The sequence below is a fragment of the Pterocles gutturalis genome, unplaced genomic scaffold (assembly GCF_000699245.1).
Source record: "Pterocles gutturalis isolate BGI_N339 unplaced genomic scaffold, ASM69924v1 scaffold31453, whole genome shotgun sequence".
NCBI lineage: Eukaryota > Metazoa > Chordata > Aves > Pterocliformes > Pteroclidae > Pterocles > Pterocles gutturalis.
The window spans coordinates 5,485-32,672 of NW_010119100.1; the positions used below are offsets into that span (position 1 = coordinate 5,485).

The window sequence follows — 27,188 nt, forward strand, 5'->3', positions numbered from 1 at the left end:
TTCCCATCAGATTTAAGTGATTCCATTTTACCCCGAATAGCTGCACGTTTGCTGTATTTGCAGTAAGGGTGGGTTGCAAGCGGTCATTTCCAGCCACCAGTTTACGTGAGCTGAGGGTTTGGGCAGCGATGCTCGTACGTGGCGGCTGCTCCTGCTCGGTGAACAGGCAGCTCCGGAACAAGCTGTGGGCTGATCCAGATGCAGTGCAGGCTCCAAATCAATTTGCTGGCAGAGGCAGTCCTGGCCATCAGATCCACCCGGAGAATTACAGCTCCCAGGAGGCTCTTTGGTACAGACCTTGTCCGCTCCCTCGCCCGCCTGGCTGCTCCGGTTGGCTTTCCCTTCCATGCCCCTGGTGGGATGTGCTCCTGGAAATGTAACGGCCCCGTCTTGAGGGGCTGGGTTTCTAAGCTGGCACAGCCTCTGAAATGCAGAAGTCCTCAGGACTGTGCCCAGCAGCCAGGATGCTGGGGTGATGCATCTGGAGTAAGCAGAGTTGGAAATTTCACTTTCAGCTTTTCCAGCCATCACTGCCACTTCCACACTCTATTTCTCCATTTGGCTTTCTCACTGTTTGTATTTCTGGGCAGATTTTATATAACTGCATTTCACAGCATGCTACAAGTCTGACCATTTAATGTAGACTTTTATTATTATTGGAATATAGTACGACTTTGTATACTCTGCTGTTTTCCAGCTATAATTATGCACAACGTGGTGGAAGGCACTGAGCTGCCCTTGCAGCAGGTCTTGCTCTCGCTGTCTGGGGGGGACAATCTATTGTTTCCATTGCTTCTGTCATGTGGGACTTCCATGGACTGTGGTGTCTTCCTTGTAAATCCCACAGAGGATACCAGATAGCATTTGGGACTGTTAAGTAACAGCTCCTGGGATTGAAGAAGACTTTTTTTCAAGCTCTGCTGATTAGAATTCAGTCTTTCAAGGATGTAAATAATTTTCATGAGGGTGGAATGACTGAAGGTGAAGGTTAATGCCTTGGGGTTTTTTCCTCACAAATAATAATTCTTAATCCTCCTTTTCCTTTTGATTTGTTACAGATTTGAGCTGTCCGGAAGATGAAGCCCTGGCTGCAGTTGGTGTTCCTCACCTGTATTTTCTCTAGCCGTCAGACAGAAGCAGAGTTCTTTACCTCCATAGGTATGGCAAGAGCCAGTGCACGATGCTGTGATGTAGTTGATTGCCAAAACTGTTAAAGTTACAGCTGGAGTATATGGCTTTCTTTATATGGTTCTATCAAACCCTGCTGGCATTAGGAGAAGGTACTCTTTCCACATCCTTGGTGCCATTCTGCATCGCAAGGCTGGCATCAGCGCGGTTTGTTTGCAGCTGGTGACTTACACATTGACCAACAGGATAAAAGCTTCTCTGGGGATGGTCAGGAAAAGACAGTGCCTGTGGTTTATTGAAATTGTGTACCTGTTGTTGTCCTGAACACAGCACAAACCTCATGCTAAAAAGCTTAGTCCTGAATTTGGGGTTTATGAAAACAATTTAAGTGATAAATATGTGAAATATTTTCTTTCCTAGAACCTGAAATCTTGTCTTCTCCAAAAGCTGGAGTTGGAAGGAAAAATTAATATCCTCCTTACTTTATGGGTGTTTTCGGAGACCTGAGTAAATCCTGAAGAATTCAGATAAAAATCCTTCAAATAGATTGATTTTTATGGTTAATTTAGTTCTTGTGTTCTAATAGCCATGATACAGCCACGTACGATTGTGGTAGAACCTAAAAATGAGCTTTCTGCTGTACCTTGGTCTGATGTTTTCCTGTGGAACAGCGTGGGGAGTTCCCCCCGTGAGGGTAATGGAGATGGATTAACTAAACTGGCTGTTCCCCAGAAAGTGCTTGCCGCTCGGTGGAGCTGTGTTGCCCCACGGTAAGACTCAAAGCTCCCGGTGGCTTGTTGAGTGCAGCTCTGCGAGGCTGCTCAGGCAGAGCAAGGCAGGGTGGTGTTCCACCACCGCCCTCCAGCACATGCTCCCGTGCCCTGGAGTTGGCCAAATGGTATTTAACTACCTTGGGTATTATTTACTTATTTCCCCAGTTAAATAGCTTTTTGTACAAAGTTACTGTGAAGGATCCTCTTTTCTTTGCACCTACCTATTTCTGAACCTTTCCTAACTCTGAGACTAGCCCAGCCTGCTGACTCCCATCGGCTTCATCGCGCCTCGTTAATAATTACCTTGGAATGCTGGAACTAAAGCTGTGGCTGCATTTATAGATCTCATCCGGTCTTTCAGCGTTTGGTCTTTGGAAAGCAAAGTTTGTCATAGCAACGAGGACTGACACGCTGGCGATTCCCTCTGGTGCTAATCAGGGGAGGGTTTGTTGTCGGTCTGCAGACATTAGTCTGAAATCCCTCTGTAGCTACTGTTAGCTTGTGTTTCCACCGTTACCTGCATTGAAAAGCTGTCACTCTAAATGATGCCAATGGCTAGACTAACACTTTATTAGTGTGACCTGGTTTGTATCCATGTGTAGAACAGATGCTTTGGCAGCTGTTTGGATCTTTGACTCAATAGCTGTACGAATGTGAAACCCTTCCTTTGGTTGTCTTGCAATAATTGTGATACTAAAAGTCATTCAGAGGCAGTGGAAGGGTCACAGCAAAGCCACACGATTGGGATTTTAAAAGCCCCTTGGAGCGTTTGAATGCCGGACCTGCGTGTAGGATAGCTTCAGTGGTTTCCAGGGATGGACGTGCACACCCTTAATTTCTCTTTTTTGTGGCAGTTCAAGTAGCCCGAGAGCATCAGAGCTCTGTCTTGTGTTACTGCGTTAGGTCTGACTAATGTTTGCTCATAACTCTGTTTTTAGGTCAAATGACAGACCTGATTTACGCAGAGAAAGACTTGGTGCAGTCTTTAAAGGAATATATCCGAGCGGAGGAGAGCAAGCTTGCCCAGATTAAAAGGTAGGGGGAGAGGTAATGAACCGGCTCATCTGCAGTGTCCAGCGACCCCGAACCTTTCTGTCCCCCCTCTGCTGCTGGAGCTTGTTAGTATTTCCTCGGGAGGTGATCACAGCACATCTCGGACGTTATCCTGGTTCACTTGGAAGGCTCGTGCTGACAACAGATATTTTCTGTGTCCCTCAGGAAGACTGTTAATGCTTCTCTAGCAGAAAGCAGCGTCTAATAGGGTGTGAAAGCAGAGCAGGCATCGGGAGGTCCAGGTCCGGGAGAGCTGAGTGCCTGGAAATGGAGCCGTGCTTTCCAAAGGATTTTGAAGCTCCAGGCTGCGTGGGGTGGTTTGATCTCCCTTTGGGGCTGTGGGGTGGAGGCTGTGGAGTTGCGAAATTATATGAATTCCTCGTCACAAATGTTCATTTCTTGAAAAGCTGCCCTTTTGAGGAAAGGCAAGCTCCTCGTCAGGGGTTGCTGAAGGGAATGTCAGTTCAGCCTGTGTAGGAACTGGTCGTCTTTCAAAATAGTCCTTTTTCATGGACTTATGCAGGTGCTTTTTAAATGTGTTTCATTTCTCAGTTGACTTGCATTTTGGTGTATTTGTAAGCGAGAGCATTGTGTCACTGGGTCAGTATTGGAGCCCTTGCCCCTGCCAGGGTGAGGCACGTGCTCAGTAACAGAGATGCTAAATTTTATCATTTGCCTATGGTAACACTCGTCAGTATTTTGTCCATTTAGTTCTAGAGATATATTTGATTCAAAATCACTTTGTGATGTGAGTAAAGAGACTGTAGCTTGACTGTATTTACTAATTTACAAAATAAATTTAGACTTCCACTGCTTGTAATATTTAAAAAGGGAGTGCAGGTGAGGCTGGTCTTAATTACGCTGTTAATCTGATATCCCTGCAGAGGATCTCTGGAAAAGTCCCTTTTGTTTTTGATTGTGACATCCTGGTACAAAGAAGCCGGGTAGCCTGACAACATTCACCTGTGCTTGTGTGAAGCAGTTTGTAACCGTAGCTCATTCATGGCTGAGCGTGAGATGACAGGCTCGAGGGGATTGATTTCTCCTGTTCGGTTGTTAGCTCATCTCAGCAGTGTTTTCTTCCTCCTGAGTCCTGGAGAGAGGAGCACACAGCTTGCCCTGATGTTTGTGGTAAGGATAATATGAAGGGCAACAGAAGAAATTCTCACCATAGCATCATCAGTGCAGTTTTCAGTTCGAATGTACCCTAACCCAGAGGGTGAAGGCTCCCACCGCTGGCCAGCAGTGCAGCCTGGGGGCTGGTAGCACTGCCACCGTGCAGTTTGAAAATCAAACCTTATGGTTTAATTTCCATAAGGCTAAAAAGCTCTTGGAGTTCTGTTTATGCTTGTGTTTTTACTAAGAGATGAGATAAATGATGCTCCGTTATTGCATGCTATATATCACCATTTTCTGAAGCACAGTAGGGTGAAAACTGATGCTTAGGACTCGCTGCAAGTGAGGTGCATGCCTGCTGTAGTAGGGCTTGAAATGATAAGCGGGGAGACAAATTCCTTTTAAAAGAAATGCTATTATAATTTTTTTAAAAATCACTTGTACTTTATCCTTGTGAAAGCTTGAAAGCTGGTTATGATGGCGAAAGCAGCAGTAAATTGGCTCTAGCTGTGTAATTAGAATGATTTACGAAGGAAGACACGCATTCGTAAATGATTCTCAGACTGAGACGTACACTTGGTGTTCCAGCTGGGCTGAAAAAATGGATGTACTGACTAGCAGATCAACCTCCGATCCAGAGGGGTACCTGGCACACCCCGTGAATGCCTATAAGCTGGTGAAGCGTTTAAATACTGACTGGCTGGAGTTGGAAAACCTAGTTCTTCAGGATACAACAAATGGTAAGGAGTTAACAGGGGAGAGGGTATCAGGTCATCAGCTGTGTTGGCAGCTCTTGTTTTATGCCTAGTCTTGAGCTTTATGTTCCTTTATATATGAACGTACTCATCTGCTTTCCCAGTCTGGTGCTTCCCTGGGCAATTGTTGTTTCTTGACCATGTTGATCAGTAGATAAGATTTAAGAACCAAAGTGAGACCCATACCGAATTGTTGAAGGAATTCCTATCAGCCCCAGCATCGAAAGGTGGCAGATGTTGTAGTCAGTTGATAACAGGATGATGAACAGCAGCTGTCTGCAAACCTGTCCTTCTAAATCAAATGTTTCCAGCTTTGGTTTTGCATCCTATTGTCCAAGTGTCTGCCTGAACTTGCTCCCATAGCTTATTTTTTTAAATGCAGGTTTATTTTTACTGGACCCCTTGAAAGCAAGGGAGAGGAGGCAATGTTTTTCAGGCAGAACGCTGCGTGTTTTCCCTTTCTACTCTGCATATGCTAAAGTTTAGGTATTTCAAAGTTTTTTCCAGCCAAGATTTTTATTGCCTTTTTGGAATAGTCATCCTTGATGGAAATAAAATACTCAATTCTATTGAGTGCTTCTGTCATTAATTCTTGTTTTAAAGGCTTCCTTTTCCAGGTCTGCTTGCTGTGTGACTGGAAATTCCTGGGTTGTTTTCCTTCAGTTGATTGCCTCCGCTTCTGCCCAACCAACCTGCTATGTAACCTCGATATTTTTATGTAGTGCATTTTATTTCTAAATGTCACCTGGTTTTACATGTCAGGTTTAAAAGCCTCTTAGTGAATAAAGGTCCTACCCCTGCTTAGGGGATCCTTTTTTTTTATCCTTTGCCTTTTGCTGATAAGCTGCATTTCTTAAAATGGGACAGAAACCAACGTTTTTATAACTTGGGAGCCTAATAAGAGCCTGGATTATTATATAAATCTGGATTATTTGAATCTCAATTCCCAAAACAAAGCAGATGTTTCCTCTTCTGTGTTAATCTGGTACTTGTATTTATTCAAACTCTGGAAGTAACATTTTTCCCTTTTTACTGCCCAGGCTTTATTGCAAATCTTACAATTCAGCGTCAGTTTTTTCCGACGGAGGAAGATGAGACTGGAGCTGCGAAGGCTCTGATGCGCCTGCAGGACACGTACAAACTGGATCCTGAAACTCTCTCTCGAGGGAACTTACCAGGTAAGAGCACAAAGGTCTCCTCTGCTTTAATGGAAGGAACCGGTAATATCCTCAAACTCCCTGCAACACTCCTCCTCCAAGAAGGAGCATGGTGCTGAGAGTCCGTGCAGCTCAGATGCTTGGGGCTGTGTCTACTTGAGCACTTTGAGAACAACCTTGAGGCTGTTCCCACCTGAGCCAAGGTGCCATGGTCTGCGGTGACCTGCTCCAGTGGCATTTTCTTTAGTATTAGTTAAAAAAAAATGCTGATTTTTGTAGTTGCTATAACAAAACAACAAAGGACGACGTATTTTCTTGTGCTGGTTACTCTGCAAGGAAATACTGTGGGTACCTCTTGTCCCCAGTAATTACCAATTGAGGGAGGGAGCTGCTCCATTAATGTGTTGCTCTGATGGCTGTTACGAAGCTTGGCTCTGTTCTTGTTTGCTGTGGTCTTCCAGTGAGCCTTTGGTTGAATAACTTTTGCTCCTGTTCTTTATTTGTGAAATGGGGACTAACAGTTTTTGCCACAGGGAGAAGTTTTGGAAAGTATGTGGGTATATTGGGATGCTTTGGCAGCTGGGTCCTGATGAATGTTTGCTGCTGCTGCTTAGAGAAACTTGCTGAAAGAGGTTATGGCTGCTGGCAGCACACTGTTCCCCAGCTGAACAGGCTTCATCACAGGATAGAATTGAATTCTGAAGGTGATCAGTTTAGTACAGAACCTAAAATATTGTCAAAGCATTGTCTTTAGAAGCCTTTTGAATTGTAAAGTGTGTATTTACAGATACTCCTCAGTATCCCATGTAATTGAAGGCAAAGATGCTTCTGTGTGGATTGCTTAAAGCTGTCTTTTTGTTTTTAGGAACAAAATATAGATCCTCCTTGACAGTGGGTGACTGCTTTGGCATGGGGAAGACTGCTTACAACGATGGAGACTACTATCACACCGTGCTCTGGATGGAACAAGCCTTAAAACAACACGATGAGGGGGAGGAGACAACTGTCAGCAAAGTGGAGATCCTGGATTATCTCAGCTATGCTGTTTTCCAGTTTGGGGATTTGCACAGAGCCATGGAGCTTACCAGACGTCTGATATCCCTTGGTAAGAACAAAAGACCTGCTATTCTAGTGCTGGGGAGCGTACCAATACGTACCATATTGGCTCATCAGTACCGGTGAGCTGACTGGAGGGGTGTCCTGCCAGATGACTTGCAATAAATGTAGGTCCTACAAAAAATCCAGTCTGCTTATGCATGAAGTATCTTAAACAAGCTGTCTTAGAGTCCATGCTGTTATTACCCAAAGACCAAATGTGTGTCTGACGTGGTTACATGTCTCTCAAGGGGAGACCAAGGCGACCACGGGCTTCGGCAGAGTGCTGGATCTTCTCTAAAGTCCTGCTGACTTCACGTACTCCTCTAGTCCTCAGCCCAGGCACTCTTTGCCAGAAGAATACTTTGCCTCCGATCTTAAAGTATTTACTTCTGAATACTCAGAACAGATTGAGTTTCTCAAACCTCCTTTTATCTCTGGTCTGTTTCTCACTTGAGTCAGCAAATAAGCCCTGCTTCCTATCCAACTTTGCCTGCTTCCTGTGTTGGAAAGGTTAATCCCCTCCAGTTAGAGTTAACATCTACTGTGTTATGTTTGTATGGGTTTTTTCATCAGCTGGCATTCTTAGTTTAGGTGTTAGCTGCATCCTGAGAGTGGGTGAAGCTTTTTGATTGAAAAATACTTATCAGTCTAATTTCTGCCGACACTGGGATTCATAGATTAGAATTTTCAGGAATATGAGTATGTATTGAATCCAGCTTCCTCTGCAGTAGGGTTTAGCACCGCTAGCAGAATGCAAATCCTTATCAGCACCAAACAGTGGAACAGAGCTGGCGGTCCCCCCGGGAGCAGCAGCTTCCTCTGCGCTGGGCTCGGCTTCCTTATCTGGCGGCTATTAGCCCCTGCTCTGAGCAGGGGTTCCCGCAGTGGCCGGCGAGGTTAGTTCCATCAGATAAACACAATAACCTCGGGAGAGCCAGGAGAAACTGTTGTAGGCGCTAGAATCCAGCAACACCAGAGTGTGTAGAAGGCTGTGCCCACCTTCGCTCTGCAAAGACCAGCTTCCCAGGGCTGGCTTTCGGTGCAGAGCGGAGCCAGCGCCTTTGCTGGGGAGTGCTTTAAGAAGGAGAGGATTCCCGCTGTCTCCATACAGATCCTTGTTGGTGTTACCCCTTCCTGAGCCTGCATACGTCACCGGTTCTGTCTGCTTTTCTCCCCATGCAGACAGTACTCACGAGAGAGCGGGCAGCAATCTGCGGTACTTTGAGAAGCTGCTGGAGAAGCAGAGGGAGGAGAAGGAGAAAGAAAAGTCAAACAAGAGCGTGGCAGCAACAGAGCCGGTGGTGCAGAGCGGTGCCTACGAGAGGCCTCTCGACTACTTGCCGGAGCGTGACATCTATGAGGCACTCTGCAGAGGAGAAGGGGTGAAGCTGGTAAGAGAACGGCGAGACTTCCCTGCCTGTGCATAAGGGTGGTCAAGCTTGCAGGGAGGTGTTAGGTTTTGCCTTCTGCGAAGCTGTTTTTTTTTAAGAAAAATGTAGTTTTTGTCCGGGCTGAGATTTATCCCTGATGTTTTGGCCTCTGTATCTTCAGCTGTTAATCCTAGACAGAAAAACAGCTCTCAACTGTATCTCCTAAAGGTTGTTGAAAATTGATTCTCCTCAGCCTGTCTGTTCAGCCGTTTCAGACGCTGGCTGGACTGCTGGACTGGGAGGCTTTTTCCCCTGAGAGCTGGTTCTGCTTTGCCACACTTACAAAATCACATTATTCCTTCCCTTTCGCATCTTAAAGACATATCCTGACTATTTTGACCAGCCAGTCTCTAGTACCTCTCACCAAACGTGGCTTTAATTGTCACTGCAGAGAAAGGAATAAATTTATTCCATCCATCTTAATTGTAAGAACCAGACTTTTTTTTACAGCTGGCTGTTTGTGTAGTTATTGGGTTAATCTGTAGCCTGTTAGGGTTTAACTCTCCTGAAGGTCAGTGTTTCAGATGCTGCTCAGTGGTACCTTGAGCGGCATATATCTCAAGTGGCGTATGTAGGTTGTTTGATGTGCAATACACTCTGAAATCACTCGTGCTTGCCTCTTCAATTTGCTGATCAGCTGATGGCTTTTCCAGTGTTTGTGAAATGGAGCCAGTTTTGCTTTTTGTCCTGCCTGGCTGAAGTTCATGTAAAGTGGTTGAGCAAACTGCTGTTTTGTTTCAGACGCCTCGAAGACAGAAAAGGCTGTTTTGTAGGTACCACGATGGAAACAGAAACCCTCATCTGCTCATAGCTCCCTTTAAGGAAGAGGATGAGTGGGATAGCCCTCATATTGTACGATACTATGATGTCATGTCTGATGAAGAAATTGAGAAAATTAAAGAACTAGCTAAGCCAAGGGTAAGTTTTCCCCTCTTCCATCTCACTAATGACTGCTAATTTGGTGCTTTAATCCCTATTAGCAAGGGCTAGGCGAAGGATTTGAAGGGTCTGGTTTCACGCCACAGATGATACACTGCAGCTGTGAGCCTCAGTGGAACAATTTCCAAACTGCCTGCTGATGTAGGACTGGAAAGCCCAGGCTCTGGAAGGTATTTATGCATCGTTGCACTTAATTATGCCAAATTCTCAGTAAATGGCTTAGAAACCATTTAGGAAACAAGGGACTCGACCTGAAAAGGTAGATGGGGCTTACAGTGGTAAGTGTCCAGTATACCTTAAGTCTGCCTTTTGAAATGGAGATGGACTTCAAAACAAAATTTAAAATGCCCGAATCCCAGCAGAAGTGGGAGGAAACAATGGGACTTTAAAAAAGTTGTGCCAGAAGAATGTATAGAGGTCTGGGTTTTTTTGCTTCAGGTGACCAGGAATCCCCTGCTGCTGTGTTAACCCCCCTGCAGAGAGGCAGGCACTTGGGATGCCGTGGTGCATCCACGAGCGGAGCTGTGGCATCCTCCCAAAGCTGTCTGCTGGGCAGCAGAGAAACAGATGCCACAGCTCCAGTACGCTGAGCGTAGATTCAGCTCGAAGGCAGCAGCTTCGAGTGGGAACCCTGGTTCTGATGCACTACCCACACTGTGAATTCTTGTCGCCCTGCACACAATAGAAAGCAGCCACCTGATGCAAAGCTAGGCATTATCTCCTCTGATTTTGCTGGAGGTGGAATTTCCTGTCTCCCTGTTTCCTTTCTGGCAAAGTAGCGTGGCAGTGTGAGCAGCAGACACTACACCTTTGCTGTCAGGCTTGTAAAGCTGAACCTTGCTATTTTTATAGCTGAATGGTTCATTTTAGCACTCTCCTAGCTACTGCCATGAAATGTGGTACTAAAATTCCGGTCAAGAATTACCCTTCTGTATGTATTTCTAAATGTAAACTTAAATAGTTAGAAACAGAGTGAAAAACTGACGCTTCCCAAGAACATTAATAATTTTGGATGTTTGTGAAGCTGGACTTCTGTGACTACCAGCCAGTTATGGGAGTGTTGGCAGAACGCTCCTGTCTCACCTCTATTAATGGAAACTTTTTTCCCTATTACATCATACCATTAAACTTCAAAAGCTCCAGATAAAAGGGGAGCATTCAAATAGAGCATATCACTTAATCTATTTTATCAAGTCAAGCACATTGTAAATAAGGCAGCTATTAACTTTTTTGTTTCACTTTCCCTTTTTGAAGTCTCAAGTCTTGCTCACTGAGTTTTGCTTGTCTTACTCATGTCAGAGGAATTCTTCATGTCATCTGTGTTGTGTAGAACTAGAATCAGTCCCTGTAAGAGTAAAAATTGTGGTCTTAAGATTCAGGTGAATGTTTTCAATTAAAGCAACCATTTTCTTAACTTTTTTTCTAAATCTACCTAGAGCTCAGCTGCAGGAGGAGCTTTACGTTCCGCAGTACTACTGAAAGAATGGAAAATGCGAGTCCTGCGATGACATGGTCCTTAATAAAATACAGCTTAATTTCAGCCAGGAAATTCTTGTTAATAATCATAAAAGCTTTCAGACAGAACTCTGAAGTAGTGTGTTAGTTCTGGGCTCTGAAAGATGAGTGCTTCATTTGTTCTAAAGTGCATTTGTAAGAAATTTGTACTTTTGGGTCCAAGCACTTTAGCATTATCTGCAGTTGACGCCAGTATTTTTTTGTTTTGTAGAGAAGCAACATCTGTACGTGATTGAGCGTAGCTGTGTTCAAGTTGGTTTTCATGCTTGTTTTGCCAAATGCAATCGCTTCAGTTCCAAAAAGTAGTTCCAACTTTTTAGGCAGTACCTCAGAGCTGGCTGGGAAGGGTCAAGAAAATTCTGAACTTGATGGGGTGGATGGCATTGGGACAGGGCTGCTGGGGAAGTAGGAGAACCTTATTCCTGAAATTGTGGATGCTGCCTGCAGTACAGGCATCCCTGAACAGGCAAAAATAGGGCATGGAGGGGGACCCGTAAATATCTTTGAACTCAGTGCTGTAGGGTTTTGTCAGGATTTCAGAAGGAGAAGCCAAGGGAGTGCATGCTGGACTAAACACAGACTCCAAGAGGAATCCTGGATGAGGCTTCTGACCAATGCAGTGTGTTATGATCATTCTTCAAAGCCCAGCAAATGCCTATTCTAAGGCTGCTTTCCCCACCCTGAGGGAGGAAGCCTCACATTTATCTGTTAGTTATACCAGCGAAGGTATAGAGTGTGTATCTTAAATAAAGAAGCCTGCCTATCAGAAAGAAGAGATAAGAAATAATGTGAATGTAGTCAGGCTTATTTTAGTTCTGATTTATTTAGATCAAATGCTAGGTGCAGAAATCAAGCAAGCGTATACAAGCTTGAAAATGGCAGCTTGGGAAGCTCAATTCTATCCCAAAAGCTCTGCTTCGTTGTGTAAGTGAAGAACAACATTCTGTCAGCCTGGCTTTTCTGTTATGATTTATGCAGGAGAAAGCTGGAACAAAATAACAGTGACTCAGAATTACAGGAGCAGCTGTGCCAAGAACCCTTGTATAGGGACAAGACAGCTGACATGGATTGTAAAGCTGGCTGGAGGCTTATTTGAGGAAAAATGAAGGAAATAATGACTGCATGCTCTGAAGAAAATGCAAATGAAAAGGGTTTCCGTGACCTATAATTAAGTGGAAGGAAGGAGGCATGATTTAAAGTGTTTGTGGTTTGCAGGAGTTAAAAATAAATGTGGTCTGAGTTTATAGGCAGAGGGAGGAGTGTCCCAGTTCTTGTTCTCAGCTGCGAGTATAAAACCCAAGTGTGTTGTGTTACACCAGCTGTAGTCTGTCGCTCTGACACCGCAGCGAGTCTGATCAGTTTTGCCAAGTTCCAAATGTTTCCTGCGAACACGGTGATGTGGCCTCACAGCGAGGATGTGTTACTGGCTGGCTGAGGTGCACAGGTGAGCTGTGCTTCTGCAGAGTTACCCTCATTGTGCAGTAACGTTATCTCAAACTGTCTCTGGGAATTGGATGCTCCAGGCATCTTCCAAGCGGAAAATCTAAGCACAGTAATGTTAAAAGTTGCCCTCAGGAGTTTTCTACCGCTGTGGATTTGCCTGTCCCTTAATTTGTAACTCACTCTGGGACAGTTTTCACTTGTTATTTCTCATCTGAGAATGAGGTTGGGTTTTTTTGCAGTCCACATGAGAAGCAGGCTGATTACATTTATGGAGTATCTCTCGATTTCTCTTTGCCAAGAACTTGGGCTTCATATGTGGCTAACTTTTGTTGTTGTTCCCTCTTGCTAATATTGACTCCAGCTGTTTTAAAAAGTACCTTCAAAACCTGTTCAGCAAGCAGTGCGTGTGGATTTAGTGAACATCAGGGCTTCTGCAGTGAGGCAGATTCTTTTTTCCAGGATGAAATGCAGGTGATGGATTGCACGGGTGTTTCTGCGTGTACTGTCCTAGCGTGAAACTGGAACAAACTCTAGGCTGGAGCTGTAATTTTTTTAAAAACTTTTTTATATTGAAGTTGGACAAATCAGGTGTTGATTTTGGTTAAGATGAGAGATTTTTTTTAACCTGTAGCTGATGCTTCTTTCCCCTTGTGATTTTTTTTTGGCACAGCTGGCACGAGCCACAGTACGCGATCCCAAAACCGGTGTCCTTACCGTGGCCAGCTACAGGGTGTCAAAAAGGTAAGCAGAGAAAAGAGTTTAGCTTTAAGGTTTTTATGCTAAACAGCTGTCATCTGCGAAAAAGATCAAAACTGCTTTGCCTGTAACAAAAGCCTGCACAACAAATGCATGGTAACGGCTCTTCTAGCCACCTGAGGGTGGAAGAATCCTTCTGCCCTGGGAAGTGGGCTGTTGTGGTTGATGTTCCAAAATAATGTTTCAATCCCTCCCTTCTCCTAGCTCGTGGTTGGAGGAAGATGATGATCCTGTTGTGGCCAAGGTGAACCAGCGAATGCAGCAGATCACAGGGTTAACGGTGAAGACGGCTGAGCTGCTGCAGGTCGGTACCCTGGTCACGGGATGGTAGAGTGGCTGGAGTTGGGAGGGCTTCATCCTGGTGAAATCAGCTGCTGATCCAGGTGCTCTGGTGCTTGTGGAGATAGGAACACAGGCTGGCTCCTACCCAGTCCCTCTTAGGGGTTCTGTTCTCTGCTGGCTGCACCATGGAGTGGGTAAGGAAGGTGTTCATGGGGTATACCTGTCAGCCGTAGGGACCTGGCAGGTAGATGTTTTCCCTTTGTGCCAGGCACAGAAGGGTGGAGATACCGAAGAAACAGGAGATAAATTTGTGCAGGAATCTGTGATTTACTGTTTTGCTTTGAGTTACGTGTAGATGTGGTGCTTAGGGACGTGGGTTAGTGGGTTGGGTGGTGTTGGATTGATGGTTGGACTTGATGATCCTTGAGGTCTTTTCCAACCTGAATGATTCTATGAGGGAAATGCCTGCCACCTATTTTCAAGTCTGCAAAAGTTGAACCTTTGAAAGACCCCAGTATTTTTCATACTCCTGCTAGATTCTCACCTGAATTCTGACCTTTGGGTGTCTGGGGAGAAGAAGGAGGGTAGGAGTGACACAGCACTGCCAGGATAGCTGTGCCGTAGCCTGTGCACTGCTGCTCTTCCTCCACGCTCCTTGAATTCCCATTCTGGGAGACGTGTTAAGTGCAACCTCGAAGTAACTAAATCGTATGTTACGTGATCTACAGATGAAGTCAGCAAAGTGGTGCTTTTGAGCTGTTTGGAGCCTTCTGTGTTCCTGGATGGGGGTGTGTGTGTAAGGGATCATACCTGTGTGGCACGCGCTATTCTGTCTCCTGGTTTGCACACCCATACTAGAGAAATACACTCAGCTGGGAGCAAGAACATGGTACAACTATTGCTGCTAATTCCTATTAAACAAGCTGTTGCAGTGATAAGTAGAGTGCTGCCGTTGAGAAGCATTTGGTGCTGAGAAATATTCTCAGCGAAACCCTTCGGCTGTGAAAGGAAAAGAGCACTGAAGTTGTTTCTCATCCGTGTACCTCATTTCTGGCAATCTAAAGAGAAATTAAGTGTGCTGTAGATAACAATCTTGCCGCAAAGTGCTGTTTCTCAAAGCGTGTTTTGAATTTCTGAGAGCAAGCGCTGTTTTCTGCAGCAGTCGCAGTTCAGCGGGTGGCTTTGCTTCCTTCTTCCCTGCTGTAGGTTGCCAACTATGGAATGGGAGGGCAGTACGAGCCCCACTTCGATTTCTCCAGGGTAAGACCACACTTCCAATTATTTCTTTGTGGGGAGGGAGAAACACCTTGTTTGGAGAGAAAACTGTTGAAACACTAAGGTATGGCCCTGTTGCATGGATGGATGATGACTTACCTTCGCGCTGCCTTCTCTGATGCTGAAAGTTCAAGAGAACAATGAACAAATCCACCTTCTTGTGTCCCCATGGTTCCTTGCGCAGTACACAGACACTACAATATAGTCATGCAGCCCTCCTGTATGCTCTTTTATTTGGGAACTGAGGTCTGCAAGCCCTGGGTTGTGAGCCTGCAATGTTCCTCTGAGCTCAGCGAGGTTGCCCAGGTTCTCCTTTGGGTATTTTAAAGCACTTTGCCGGAGCTGGCTGAGGAGGAGACATCCTTCCACCTCCCTTTGGAAAAGCAGCTGTTATGGAAATCTTCACGGGTCATGGAGCCCTTCTGGCGAAACCCTTTGTGTGGCTGCAGCTGTAGGGTCTGAAGAGGGTTTGTCACCACTCCAGCGAGCTGGAAGACTTGTCAGCGGGTGGGTGCTGGATCCGCAGGAGGCACTAGAGGGCTCTACCTGGCAGAGAACAGCTCTGCTTTGCTGCACGGGGGAGGAAAGAGGAGCAGGGATTCTTGACTGTCACCCTAAAACAGTTTATGAAGATGCTAATTGTACTGAAGAGCTATGGTGACTGGTGATTTCAATAGGAAATCCATCTGGTGCCTTGGTTTCCAGGAGAACACTGGCATTTCGATGGAGTCTGGCTTGATTCGGGCTGTCCCAGCGGCTTTACCTGGGAGAAGGGATTGCTGCCGCCAGAGCGCAACCCAATAGTTGAGTGCTGAACTGAAGCCACCCAACTTAGTGCTGTTTAAAAAAAAAAAAAAAAGTCTTGAACTTCAACACTGTGGAAGCTCATATTCGTTAGCTTTGGCCTGTTGAGAGAATTTTCCTGTTCAGACTGCTTCATTTCCTGAGTCAAGCAAATGCTCTTAAATTTTCCCCAAAGCCTTTGAACTCGAGGACCTCAGCCATCAAATTGGCCAGGGTGGACATTACTTTTGGATTAGGCAGCTGGGGCAGAGCTCCACTTGGAACCTAACCTTGGCTGCAGTCATCGGTTGAGGCAAGGCCATTGCAGCGCTTGCCGTGGCTTTGGACGGGTCCTGCGGGCTCTCTGTGCATCCCAGCTGTCAGCACTGACATACAGGGGTGCTGCTGCCTCTCCCCAGCTCCTGGTCAGCCTTGCAGCTCTTGGGGCACTTGTAGCTCTCAGAGAGGGACGCTTTAATAGCTGCGTATGATAATTTTGAGATTTTAATGGTTGCTCAAAAGTTTAGAGGAGTCTTTTGATGTCCAAGTTCAGAGATGCAGAGCTGGACCTGGGTTTGGCAGTGGTGGCAGAAACCAGGGAATCCCCTATACCTCAGCGCTCTTATGTTGGCTCTGAGATGGAATTTGCATCTGCAGGTGCAAAAGTCTTTTTTTTATGGACCCATTTCAGGAAAGACTTTTTTTTTTTCTTGAAATATGCTTCAAGTAGATCAAACTCTGATATCTTAGAGTTGGTGGCAGTGGTTTTCCTTGCTGTTTGTTTTTTCTAATACGGATTTCTGCATTTCTTTAAATGTTTAATAAGATCATTGTTTTTGTCTAGAAGAGTGCACCCTAATGTTTCCTGCCTGAAATTACTTCCTGACTATTAGCAATGTAAATAAACCTTTAATTGCATTTTTTTGAAGTGAGGAGAGATGCACTGGTATTCTAGATGTGCTTTCTGCTTCTAAACTGGCACCAACATGATCTCATACTTCAAGGAAACTCAGAACGTTTCCTACAGAGTAAAGACAATTTGATCTTTTTGATGTGGTACTGAATCCTAGACAGGCAACCACCTGAAAGAAGTTTGTTATTGCTACTCTGCAGTTTTGCCTGCTGGCAAAAAGTGTGTTTTTATCTTCTCGTGACATGATTTCTTTGAGTCACTGCTACATCTACAAGCATCCAGTGTGTTATCTAAAGCCCACTGAAGATTAGTTTTTTCATGTTCACCTCAGCTGTTGACTTTGGATCCGTGTCCAGCACAGTCATGGCCTTTTGTGAACCGGGAGTTTACTGGGATAACATCAGTGTCACAGGCCATCAAAACATTGCTTCTGCTCTGCCCGGAGAATCGCTTCAGTGCCGCTCCTCCTTACAGCACCCGAGTGCTCTGTGCATGCAGTGACGCACTCTGGCTGCAGTTTGGGATGGCTTTAGCGTTGCCCTCTGTCCATTGTCCCCTTTCTATTCCAACTCTTCAAACTGGGCTTAAGGATCTCTCTGCAGAGCTACACGTACATAACTCTAGTGTGAGGCTGTTTGGAACTGGGGTTAAAGTTGTTGTCTGTTACAGCGACCCTTTGACAGCACACTCAAAGCGGAAGGAAATAGGCTAGCGACGTTTCTTAACTATGTAAGTACCTCTGTTTGTCTGCTGTCTGTGAGCTTGAAGTTTGCAGTTATTCTCGTTTAATTTTATAGAAAGATGAGCCAGATGCTTTCAAGCGGTTAGGGACTGGAAATCGTGTGGCCACTTTTTTAAACTATGTAAGTATGATGATCCTTTGTGCGTTGAGTGTCACTTTGGCAGCGTCTCGTTTACAGCTCGTGCGGTTGGTTATTTGCAGAGATTTCCCTGACACCTGGAAGCAGGGATTTTGTGATTCTTGCAGCATCAGGTGCTGTCCCATCTGAGTTGAGAGAATTCTGGTATCTAACCTCAGAGCAAGAAAGTTGAATACAGAGCCCAGCTTCCCCTTTTGGCCACGCTACTGTGAAATCCTTGACTTCATTGGATTCCTGGTGGGTGGAAGAGGAGGACTTGGCTTATTTCCCAAAGGCTAGTCCTTGGGGTACTCCTCATGGGGTACGCTCTTTGAGAACATGACCATCATTTCCTGCGAGACCGTCGTGTTCTTCCACCAGGGTTTGACAGCACTTGATGCTGTGGTCTGTGAGCCTCCATTGGAACTCTGGCACAGCTCCTCTGGCGTAGCTGTGGCTTCGGCAAATGGAGGAGACACAGCTAATAAACCCCGTGCCAGTGGGTTCCAAAGGCAGAATTGAGAGGATTCATTAGCTGCATGTGTTACACAGCCTGCAGACCGTGTACACTGGAATCATCCCTGCCACTGGTACTGGTGACCTGCTGTTGTCACAGGAGTCTGCTGACAGTATTTTATCTATCAGTCTGCACTTGCTGTGTCAGTAATTAGGATCACTTAATCTACTCCAGAGTGATGCAACTTCAAATTTAAAATTCTGTGATGAAATACTTATGGCTGAGCTGGTATTCTGAGTGTGAAACCCGGCTCAAAGCAGAACCAGGAATACTTTCAACTTGATATGGCAGGGGGAGGAAATAATCCCCGAAACAAGAATCGAAACAAGATGGGTAGCTGTGAAATAGTCTGCTGCTGAGAGGCTTTAATTTGACATTGTCTCAATCTGTATTCTGTTTGCTTCTCAGACTTTTGGGACAAGCCTTGATGTAGAGTGAACGATGAGCACCTTATTCCTTGCCAGATGTACATGGTCACAGGCAACTTGCCCTCGTATGTCCTGTGTAGAACATAGCATACATGTTCCAACACCCTTACTAAAAAGTGTGGTTGTGGTGTTGAGATACAGGCATTAACTTGCAGAGTTGCATGCACATGCTTTCCAGTGGGAAGGGGCAAATCCCTCTGCACCTGTGGCATCTTACACCCTTTTATTGTAGGTACCAAGCAGGAGGACACCAGAGGGGTAATAACATCTGCTTTAAACAGAAATCCAAGTTACAATAGAGGATGTGGGGATGTATTAATAGTAGTTCTGCTTTTTAAATTTGGTGGGAGCTGAATCTGACTCATGTTTCTTTTAATTTGAACCTGATGAAACCCTTAGTGAAATCAGTGGAAAGACTTTCTATTTTTAATGGGAGTGTTTTCAGGAACTTTGCTGGGTTTTGGATCGAGTCTAGAATTTAAAGTGAATCCATCATTACTGATGAATTTAACAGGGTTAAATTCATTCCAGAGTAGAAGAGCGAAGCGTGAAGATATCTGCTTTTCTTTAGGGTCAGGTAGCTGTATGTGTTAAAGCTCGAGATGCATAAAGCACTCCAAGTGGTGTCGCATCGCTGGTGAACAGCACAGAAACAGTGCAGAAAGTGAGGTTTTCTAATAGCTTGTATTGTTTTTGAAGTGGTTGACCAAGATGCATCAACTCAATTATGAAAATCAGTTCCAAAGACATGGTTTCAATTTGTGAGGAAGTGTGTGGTTGAACAGACACTTCCTTGTTTCCCTAATTGGATCACAAACTGGAATGAAATCCTTGAAACTGCCTTTCTCTGAAGTCCTCCCCCTTGTTCTAGAGTTTGAGCTTATTAACGCTGCAGGTGCACAACTGCTTATGGCTATGGTGCCATATATCTGGTGTCAATAGCTTATATATAATCTAGATGCAGCGCTGCAATAAAAGCCTTCAACAGCAGGTCCTGGTACTTCTGCAGTTTGTGCTGGTTGAAGCGCATCCTTTCCTCGTTGGTGCCCCTTGTAGAGGTGCAAGTAGAAATCTCCCTGTTAGGCCTTGTGGGACTGCATGTACAAAAGCCTCGTGAACAGTTTGTGGACTTTGTTTTCCCAGATGAGTGATGTAGAAGCTGGAGGAGCTACAGTTTTCCCAGATTTTGGGGCAGCAATATGGCCCAAGAAGGTAAAGTCTGTGTTTTGCTTGATTTCTCCTCCTCACTGTCTCTTCCTCACTGCAGCATTGCATCTGATTAAAAGTCCGCTGATGTGGCAGATTGCTCTCCACTGCAACTTGATCAACATGCTGCTGGGGATGGTGGCAGCCGTAGCTGATCTTGTAGACTTTCTTCCTTTGTTTTACAGTGTATAATGGGAACAGTTTCTGTGTAGAACTGCTATTAACAAAAAAAAAAAGGTGTGTTCAGGTAGAACTCTACTCTGAACACGGCTGAAATAGTGGGACTAAGGGTTTTCTTTACTGTGCCCTGACTTATTATATTGTCTGTGTTCTGACTAATCCAGGTCTGATTTTGCTTTTCAGGGAACAGCAGTGTTTTGGTACAATCTGTTCAGAAGTGGCGAGGGTGATTATAGAACAAGGCACGCAGCTTGTCCAGTACTAGTAGGGTGTAAATGGGGTAAGTAATGCTCCTTTCGGAACAAAACCTGAAGGAAGGCTCGTGTATGTGAAGGGTTTACTGAACTCTTGTAACAGCATTTGATAACCTGGGTGTTGCCATTTTATCTACTGGAGTCACTTGGCCCTAATGAAAACTCCCCCCATCAATATCGCATAATATTAAGCAGCTGCATTGTTTGGCTGGAGCTTTTCTCCTGAGTCTGTTCTGTGTCAGTGACAGCACAAAGGGTGTAAGGATGTCTTCGTGCAGTGTATCAGCATCAGGATGACTGGAATTATCACTTGACCAGGATCGGGTCTGTTCCTACAAAGATTTGTGCATAGTTATAACAGCAAAAGGAGGAGGGCTCCGTGTAAGGTCAAAATGTCTGGATGCTGTGAATTTCTGATAACTGCTGAAAGCTTCTCAAGCTTCATGTCATCCACTCCCATAGCCACCTCTCCCTGGGGTGCCAGAGTGTACAGCTCTGTAAGTGATACCAGACCTCGAATGCACTGCTCTGTTGCTGTTGGCCCCAGAGTTGTGCAGTTGGAGAGATCCTTTCTTCCCCAGCCCTTTGCATCTGATGTCCTTCCCATAGGATGGGTAGAGAAGCATAAGCAGGGATCCTTAGCCTGAGAGATGAGATTTTACTTGAAGTAGCTGTCTGGCTTCCAGTGATACACCGGGTACGTGATGCTAACTGATTTCACATCCTTGTTCCGCAGTTTCGAACAAGTGGTTTCACGAAAGAGGAAATGAATTCCTAAGACCTTGCGGGAGAACAGAGGTTGACTGAAACCCAACCTGCTGCAAGCCTTTGTTTCTCTGTCTCCTTTTCTACTGTTTGTTCTTCCAGTTCATTTCTAAGAAATGATCTGTCTTTTTTTTTCTCCAAGAGTCCTGGCACTTTACCAAAAAAAAAGGACAACAAAATGTGTGACACCTGTGAAAGAAAGTAAAAGGCATTGTACACATCCTTGTGTTTGGTTACTGTTATCTCCGTGTTCCCCTGCCCCACCATCCCCATTTGACCGCCTTCCACCCTCCCAGCTCTCTGTCGTCATGGTGCAAACAGTGCTGTGGGCGATTCGGTATGTTTGGGTGCCTGGTCTTGTGCCTTTTGTACCTCAGAAGACTTTAGATGTTAAATATTTCTTTGAACCAAAGTTGTTTTTTTAAAAAAAAGTTTTGTGTACATGTTGATTTTATTGTATTTCTATGGATCACAAGTTTTGAAACAAAAAAATAAATGTTCTTTCCGTAAAGTGGTTCTCTAGTCCGTGTCCTTAATGTGGGTCTATCAAAGCTTTGTTTTAGGGAGCAATTTAATTTTTCCTTTATTGAGGACCTGTTGCTTTGTTGCACTTTTTCTTTTAGAGATACATAGTGGTTTCAAACAGTGTCTTTAAGGCTCCAGCACATGACACAGAACTGTTGTACCTTCTATGAAGCTGGGAAGCTTTTATTTTGTGTAGTGAAACGATAATGTATCCTGGGAGCGGGCAGGCTGCACGTCTTGGGCCAACAGCAAATGTGATCTTGGTAAGCTTTGTCTGAACAGTTGTAGCTACAGGAATTGCAAGGTTTTTTTTTCCCTAAAAGCTTTAATGACCTAGCATGGCATAGCTCGATAGTCGCTTTCTAATCTCTCAGTGCTCCCGTGCTTGCCATGAATGCTGTGGTTGCTGGCTGGCTGTTCAGAATATTTCACTGTTGACCTCTAGTTTTCTCAGTAAAATCTCTCAGCACAACACAAACTTGGGAAATAAGGAGTTTTGCTTTATAACAAAGCATTAGACGCACAACGGCCTTGCAGATGGGAAGAACTGCTGATGAGCCAAAGCCGCAGCCTCTGGTTGGGACACTCTGGATTTCAGGGGGAGGAGGAGGAATCCACTTGCTGTCAACGTGGTATGTTGACAGATCAAGTTCACATCAGGACGCTGGCCAACAATCTGCCCATCCCACTTGTGAAATAGTGTAGTTGGCTGGGAAACAACATTGTAACTGTGTTATACTGAACTTGTTACAGATGATTTTTTTTTTTGCTTGCTTGTTTTCTCTGGGAAGAACTCTATCCTGTTGTCTTCCACCTTGTTTCGGTCTGTCCCCAAAGTAGGATGTGATGGGTGTGGATGCAGAACTGCTCGAATGCTGAGCTGCTTTTTGTGCTGTGTGCAGCAGGATTTGCTTGCTGCTGATCTGATCTGAAGAATAACAGCTATTTTAGAGAGAAAAAAGCATATGTGACTCCTGGGCGTTCAGTAACTCCCAGGCGTGTTTGCGTAGTCTGGCAGATTATGTTCCCTGGTCTGTCTCCTGTCATTCTAGAAGATGAACAGAATGTGACAATTAGCCTAAAATTAAGCCTACAGGGTAGTTTTTTAGATCGAAAAGAGAAGATTAATATGCTGGAATAAATAAACCCTCTTCCATCTAGGCACAGGGAACTCCTGCCAGCGTCTCACTGGTGTGGTAAGTACTTGAGTCTTGTTTAGACTGAAATGGTTTTTCTCCTGACATTCTGCTGACTCTTCACTATTTCCCAGGGTTTAAGTTCTTAGTACAGATATTCATACTTGCTCCAAAGGCTTACGGTGGAGGGGTGGCTGCCAGATGCTTTGAAGTGCTTTGGGACCTTTTAGAGAGATGCTCAGGTCCCAGCTGGTGGGAGTTAGCTTGTGATGGGCTCCTGGAGGCAGGGCTCTGCAGAGCAGGTGCTGATGACACAGATACATGTCAACTCCCATGGAAAGATGGTCTCTTATCGTGGTTTCTGTAGTCATAAGAAGAACAGCCACCCCCAGCCCATGCCAGTAATCCAAATCCAGGTCAGCATGTGGTTCCTGTAACCCCTGGCCCGAGTGGTGCTGTGTGGATGTGTGCTGTGTCACTGAGCAGATGTGCAGCCCTGCAGCTGGGCTGGGAAATCACCTAGAGCATCGGTGTGCAGCTGCGTGGATGCAGGGATGTACTGAACTTCTTTTTGCCTGCCTTAGAAGGTACTACACTTTCCTGTTATGGTGGAAAAAAAGTGAAAAATAATTTATCTAATCACCTTAGAGAGGAAAACTGGCATCCAGACTAGAAGGTGGAGTGTTGAGTGGAGAGAGGGTTTGGCTGTGATGGGTGGGGAAGCTGGGGAAGCCATGGCAGAGAGCAACTGGGTTCTGCTGGGAGGAGGATGGTGTCTATACTGCACAAGTGAATTGTGTACCTCAGCTGAGCTATAAAATCCCTAATGGGGGAGGAAGGGTCTCAGTGATGCCAAGTTTTATTTGAGATGAGGATGCTGTCTGTGTGTAAAAGGCAGCCCAGGATATAGCCATCTCCTGAGCCTCTTCTTTCTGCCCTTGCTGTGACCAGGGATGGTGCTTTGGCCCGAAAGGTAACACCTGTGAGCTCCAGGTGATGGGAATTTACAGAGATTGATTTCACATGTTTAGCCCTGGATCCGTCTCACCCTGCAGGGAGAAGCCTGCCCAGGCTGTGTGCTTCTCCTCTGTAGGATTCAGATAATTCCTAAATTCTCCTGTGGTTGCTGCCTCTGTGCTTGCTTTGGGGATGTTGTCTCCTGTCCGTGTGGGGTGGAGGTGAACCAGGAAAAGGGGATGGTTCCAGGTAAGTGCTTCCAGACTGGTGCAGCCCCAGGAGCCCTTATATTTGGTCTGATCCCAGCTTTGCTGACTCTTGTTGTGGCCTCCCTTGCCTATCTCATCTACAGCATCACCTTCACCCTAGAGAGACATCTCTGGCTCTACTGGCCAGCAGCATGGAGTTAGAAGTGGCAGAGAGCTTCCCTTCCCTTGTGCTGCGATGAGGGCTGGGCTCTCCCCCAGCACATCCTCGTGCTCCTGCTTCCCAGGGTTTCTGCTCCCAGGAGATGCAGAGGAGCAGAAGTGTTTCATTGCAGTGACATTTTGGTGCACTTTTACTGAAAGATAAGCTGAATTTAGGAGGGATCAGCTCTCTGACCACAGGCTTGGATGTGGTTTCTTGCTGCATCAGTTTCCCATCTGCAAAATAGGGCTTGGATTCAAAGTTGTCCTTTTAGCCTCCTAACTCCAGCATGGAGGTGGGAGCCCTGCGATGTCTGAAACATGGTGGTGATGTAAAATAATTCAGGAATGAGCTGAGCAAGCACTAACAGCCCCTTGGGTGGTTGCTGATGTTTTAGGACCTCGGGGCACTTTCTCATTCCTTATGGCTGCTGAGATCATTGCTGCTGGTGTCCATAGTCCGTGTCTGCAAAGATGATGGAAGATGGGACACATCACATTGCACATCCAGACGGCCAGAGAGCAGAGCTGGTGGGACGCGGTGAGCTTTCTGAATCCTCTCTGCTTGTCTGGGATGGGGTGACTCACCAGCTGTTCTCCCCCAAGGTTCAGCAATCCCACACCCACTGACCAGGACAGAGTCTCCAAGTGACTCATCGCCTGGAAGCGGAGCTGGACTAGTGGCTGACCTGACACCCCATCTTCTGAAGAAGATGAGTTGGGTCTGTGGGACTGCTTGTTCCTTTGGCCATGGAGCACTCTGATGTGATTTTTTTTTTCTTTTTTTTGAGCAAGAGCTGGGGAGCATCACCCCCCGTGGTCCAGGTGCCCAACAGCCCCCAGGGCATCTCTGAGCCCTCCACAGAGCCTGCGGCCACAGGCTGCACCTCGGGCGTGATGGCAGCGAGATCTCTCCCAGGTCTTGTTGCAATGTGATGGTTTTGCTTGGTTCTGCATCGATTTCCTCCACTTGAATGAGGGTGAACAAATGAGACGTTTCTGGCTCGGTGAGGTATGTGTGTGTAAGTACTGGTACCACATCTGTCACTTCCTAAGAAGTGTTAATTTATTCACCCCCTCTGGTCTCGCTGTGCCTCCACGTGTGCTTTGGCGGGAGGAATGCTGCAAACTGTGTGATGCGTCCGTGTCTGCGGGAGCGGGGGGGATGGTGGCGGCTGTCCCCAGCCTGCTCTGTCACCACTCTGCAGGTGAGACCTCAGCGAGATCCTCATCTTCTGCGTCCACACAGAATGGGTGAAAATCTGCATTTTACTGTTATTTTGGACACACAATAGCAATAGAGAGCATCAATGGTGTACAGGCATTGTTGGATGTATCTGAAAAAATAAATTAATAAGAACTTTACTGAGAATTGCTCCTGTGAGTAGGGAGAGGCTGAGAAAGCATTGGTACAAATGCTCAAAACCTTTTTTTTTTTATTTGACCCAGTTTTACCAACAGTGAGAAGGAGTTTCTGTTTACAACTTGTAATGAAACACCTGTCTCTGTGGAATACTTTTTGTATTTGAAAGGCTGGATCTTGTTACCTTCCTGCTTAGTATAGTTGCATCCAGTAGAGTTTTACTTGCTGTCCCTGGGGACTGGGAGGGTACTGGTGAGCTCAGGGATACCACATACGCAGAGAAGAGCCATCCAGGTATGGCAGCACCATCTGATATGCCTTTGGGCATGGTCACTGGGTGGAAATGTTCTCCTGTGTCACATTCGAGCAAGGAAGAGTTTGTACATCACACAGATCATTTAAAATAAACAATTTCTGTATTGACATATTGCATAGAAATTCAGATTGCTCAGGGACTCAATTGTACCTGGGCAAGACTTGAGCATCCCAATTGTTGCATGCTCCTGTCTTTGCATATTCCTTCCCCGAAGAGCTGATGTGTGGTTGCACTGCCCGTGATAGGAAAACAGCCGACCCCCCGGGGCTTTTAGTCAGAAGCCTTTCCCGGGCTGTATCGCTGCGGTTTGTCATCGGTCTGTTCTGCTCTGAGTAAATGATCACTTGGATTTTCTAGATAACTCGCGTGGTTGTACTCACAGGAAAGAGGAAACAGCAAGCTGCAGTCGGGTTTGAAGTGGTATGCAAGAAACATCTTGGGGTGCACATGAAGGTGGAGGCCAGCAGCCAAGGCTGGACTCGGAGCAGGGTGACAGTAGAAAGGTGGAGGCCAGCAGCTGAGTAAGGCTGGACTCGGAGCAGGGTGACAGTAGGACATAATGTGGGGACCGGCCAGGCACCCCTTGGCTGGCACTTCCCGGGACAGAGCTGGTGCCAGGGTATGCTCTGACATGAGTTCAGGGTGGTGTTTCCATCCTTATTAGTTTGGATTTGACCTGATGGCCACAGGTGGGAAACCCAAAGGCGGGGGCAGTGTGCTGGTCCCCAGCCGCACCGAAGGAGCACTGGGGCGATGGCAGTGGGATACTGGGTGTGCAGCAGTGGGGTTGATCCATCACCCACTGTGCTGCTGCTGGCTGGGAGACCTGAGGAGGGCGAGAGCAGCGTTAACTGATGACCTTGGGATCACAGAATCACAGAATGTTAGAGAAAGAGCAGTGTTAACTGATGACCTTGGGATGGGCTACTTCTGCTTCGTGCCCCTAGATCTTACTGTTAAATCTTGTTTTGATGTGTAAAAATTGTAAGATGAGTCAAAATATTCCTAGCTGAATAGCTGTTATACCTGCCAAAAGCAAGTGAAAGTGTCAGGGAGAATCAACCTGTGAGTACCAGCCCTTCTGTTTCTGCCATAGTTCAGGGGAATAACTCGGTGCATCCTTGCCCAGCTCTCCTTTCCCCATCCTGTGCTGGCCTCGACGGCTGCTGCCGGTGCCAGCTGGGTTTGTCTCCTCTGGGCTCTGGTTCTGTTTCTAGTGATTTGTGAGCCTCTTGTAAAAGCAGGGGCAGAGAAAGCATTTAAATTATGACACTGATTCTGAAAAAAACCCACCAAAAAACCCCCCCAAAACCTAAGACTCTGGGAAATCCAGGGTCCAATAGCAGCGTTTTCCTTGTTGGTTGGAATCAGAAGGGGCGAGCTGCCAGACCCAGCCTGGGCGAGCAGAGGTGGGGGTTGGGGTATTTGCATGCCCAGCTTACCCCAAATACCCAGCCGGGGTGTTCAGGGGGGTGATGCTGGCCTTTGGAGCACACCAGCATCAGGAATCGAACTCTACCCAGGTCAGATGCTTTCTGCAGCACTGGCCACACCAGTGCCTCCAGCGGGGAGATTCCCTTTCCTTGTCTTTTTTTGTCCTGTTTCGTCCTCACCGTGCCAGCCCTTGGCTCTGCTCATCAGTTTGGCAGATTCACAAGATTTGCACGAGTGTTTGCCTGGTGAAGTTTTGCCTTTGGTCAATAAAAGGAATGGAGAGCAGTTAGGAGGAAATGATTTAAAGATGAAAAGCCATTTTTAGCTCATACCTGGGAAACCACAAACTTGCAGCTTCACACAGATCAGAAGCTGCTTATTAAGCAACTTGCAGTCGGTGCCTCTTTTTTTTTTTTTTACCCTC

The 27,188-nt window shown here is 45.9% G+C and overlaps 1 protein-coding gene across 3 annotated transcripts; it reads left to right on the plus strand.

The window, feature by feature from the left end:
- The first annotated feature begins 1,053 nt into the window (after positions 1-1,053).
- On the plus strand, positions 1,054-21,131 carry P4HA2 (prolyl 4-hydroxylase, alpha polypeptide II). 3 transcript variants are annotated; one of them, XM_010076459.1, is made up of 14 exons: positions 1,054-1,158; positions 2,840-2,936; positions 4,659-4,810; positions 5,866-6,003; positions 6,848-7,087; positions 8,263-8,471; positions 9,252-9,428; positions 13,078-13,148; positions 13,368-13,467; positions 14,652-14,705; positions 17,086-17,145; positions 19,365-19,433; positions 19,791-19,887; positions 20,598-21,131. In XM_010076459.1, the coding sequence occupies exons 1-14, from the start codon at positions 1,077-1,079 to the stop codon at positions 20,666-20,668; spliced, it is 1,617 nt and encodes a 538-aa protein (XP_010074761.1). In that variant the 5' UTR covers positions 1,054-1,076; the 3' UTR covers positions 20,669-21,131. The 3 variants fall into 3 exon arrangements, with proteins under 3 accessions (XP_010074761.1, XP_010074760.1, XP_010074762.1); XM_010076458.1 differs by lacking the exon at positions 17,086-17,145 and adding an exon at positions 17,214-17,279 and having other exon boundaries at positions 1,077-1,158; positions 20,598-21,071; XM_010076460.1 differs by lacking the exons at positions 14,652-14,705; positions 17,086-17,145 and adding an exon at positions 17,214-17,279 and having other exon boundaries at positions 1,077-1,158; positions 20,598-20,668.
- The last annotated feature ends 6,057 nt before the right edge of the window (positions 21,132-27,188 follow it).

Excerpts from the sequence above, each read along its gene's own strand:
- P4HA2 (XM_010076458.1), top strand. The coding sequence starts at position 1,077 with ATGAAGCCCTGGCTGCAGTTGGTGTTCCTCACCTGTATTTTCTCTAGC. Across the intron at positions 9,429-13,077 it reads AAGAACTAGCTAAGCCAAGG|CTGGCACGAGCCACAGTACG; the intron begins GTAAGTTTTCCC and ends TTTTTGGCACAG. Across the intron at positions 19,434-19,790 it reads CAGCAATATGGCCCAAGAAG|GGAACAGCAGTGTTTTGGTA; the intron begins GTAAAGTCTGTG and ends TTTGCTTTTCAG.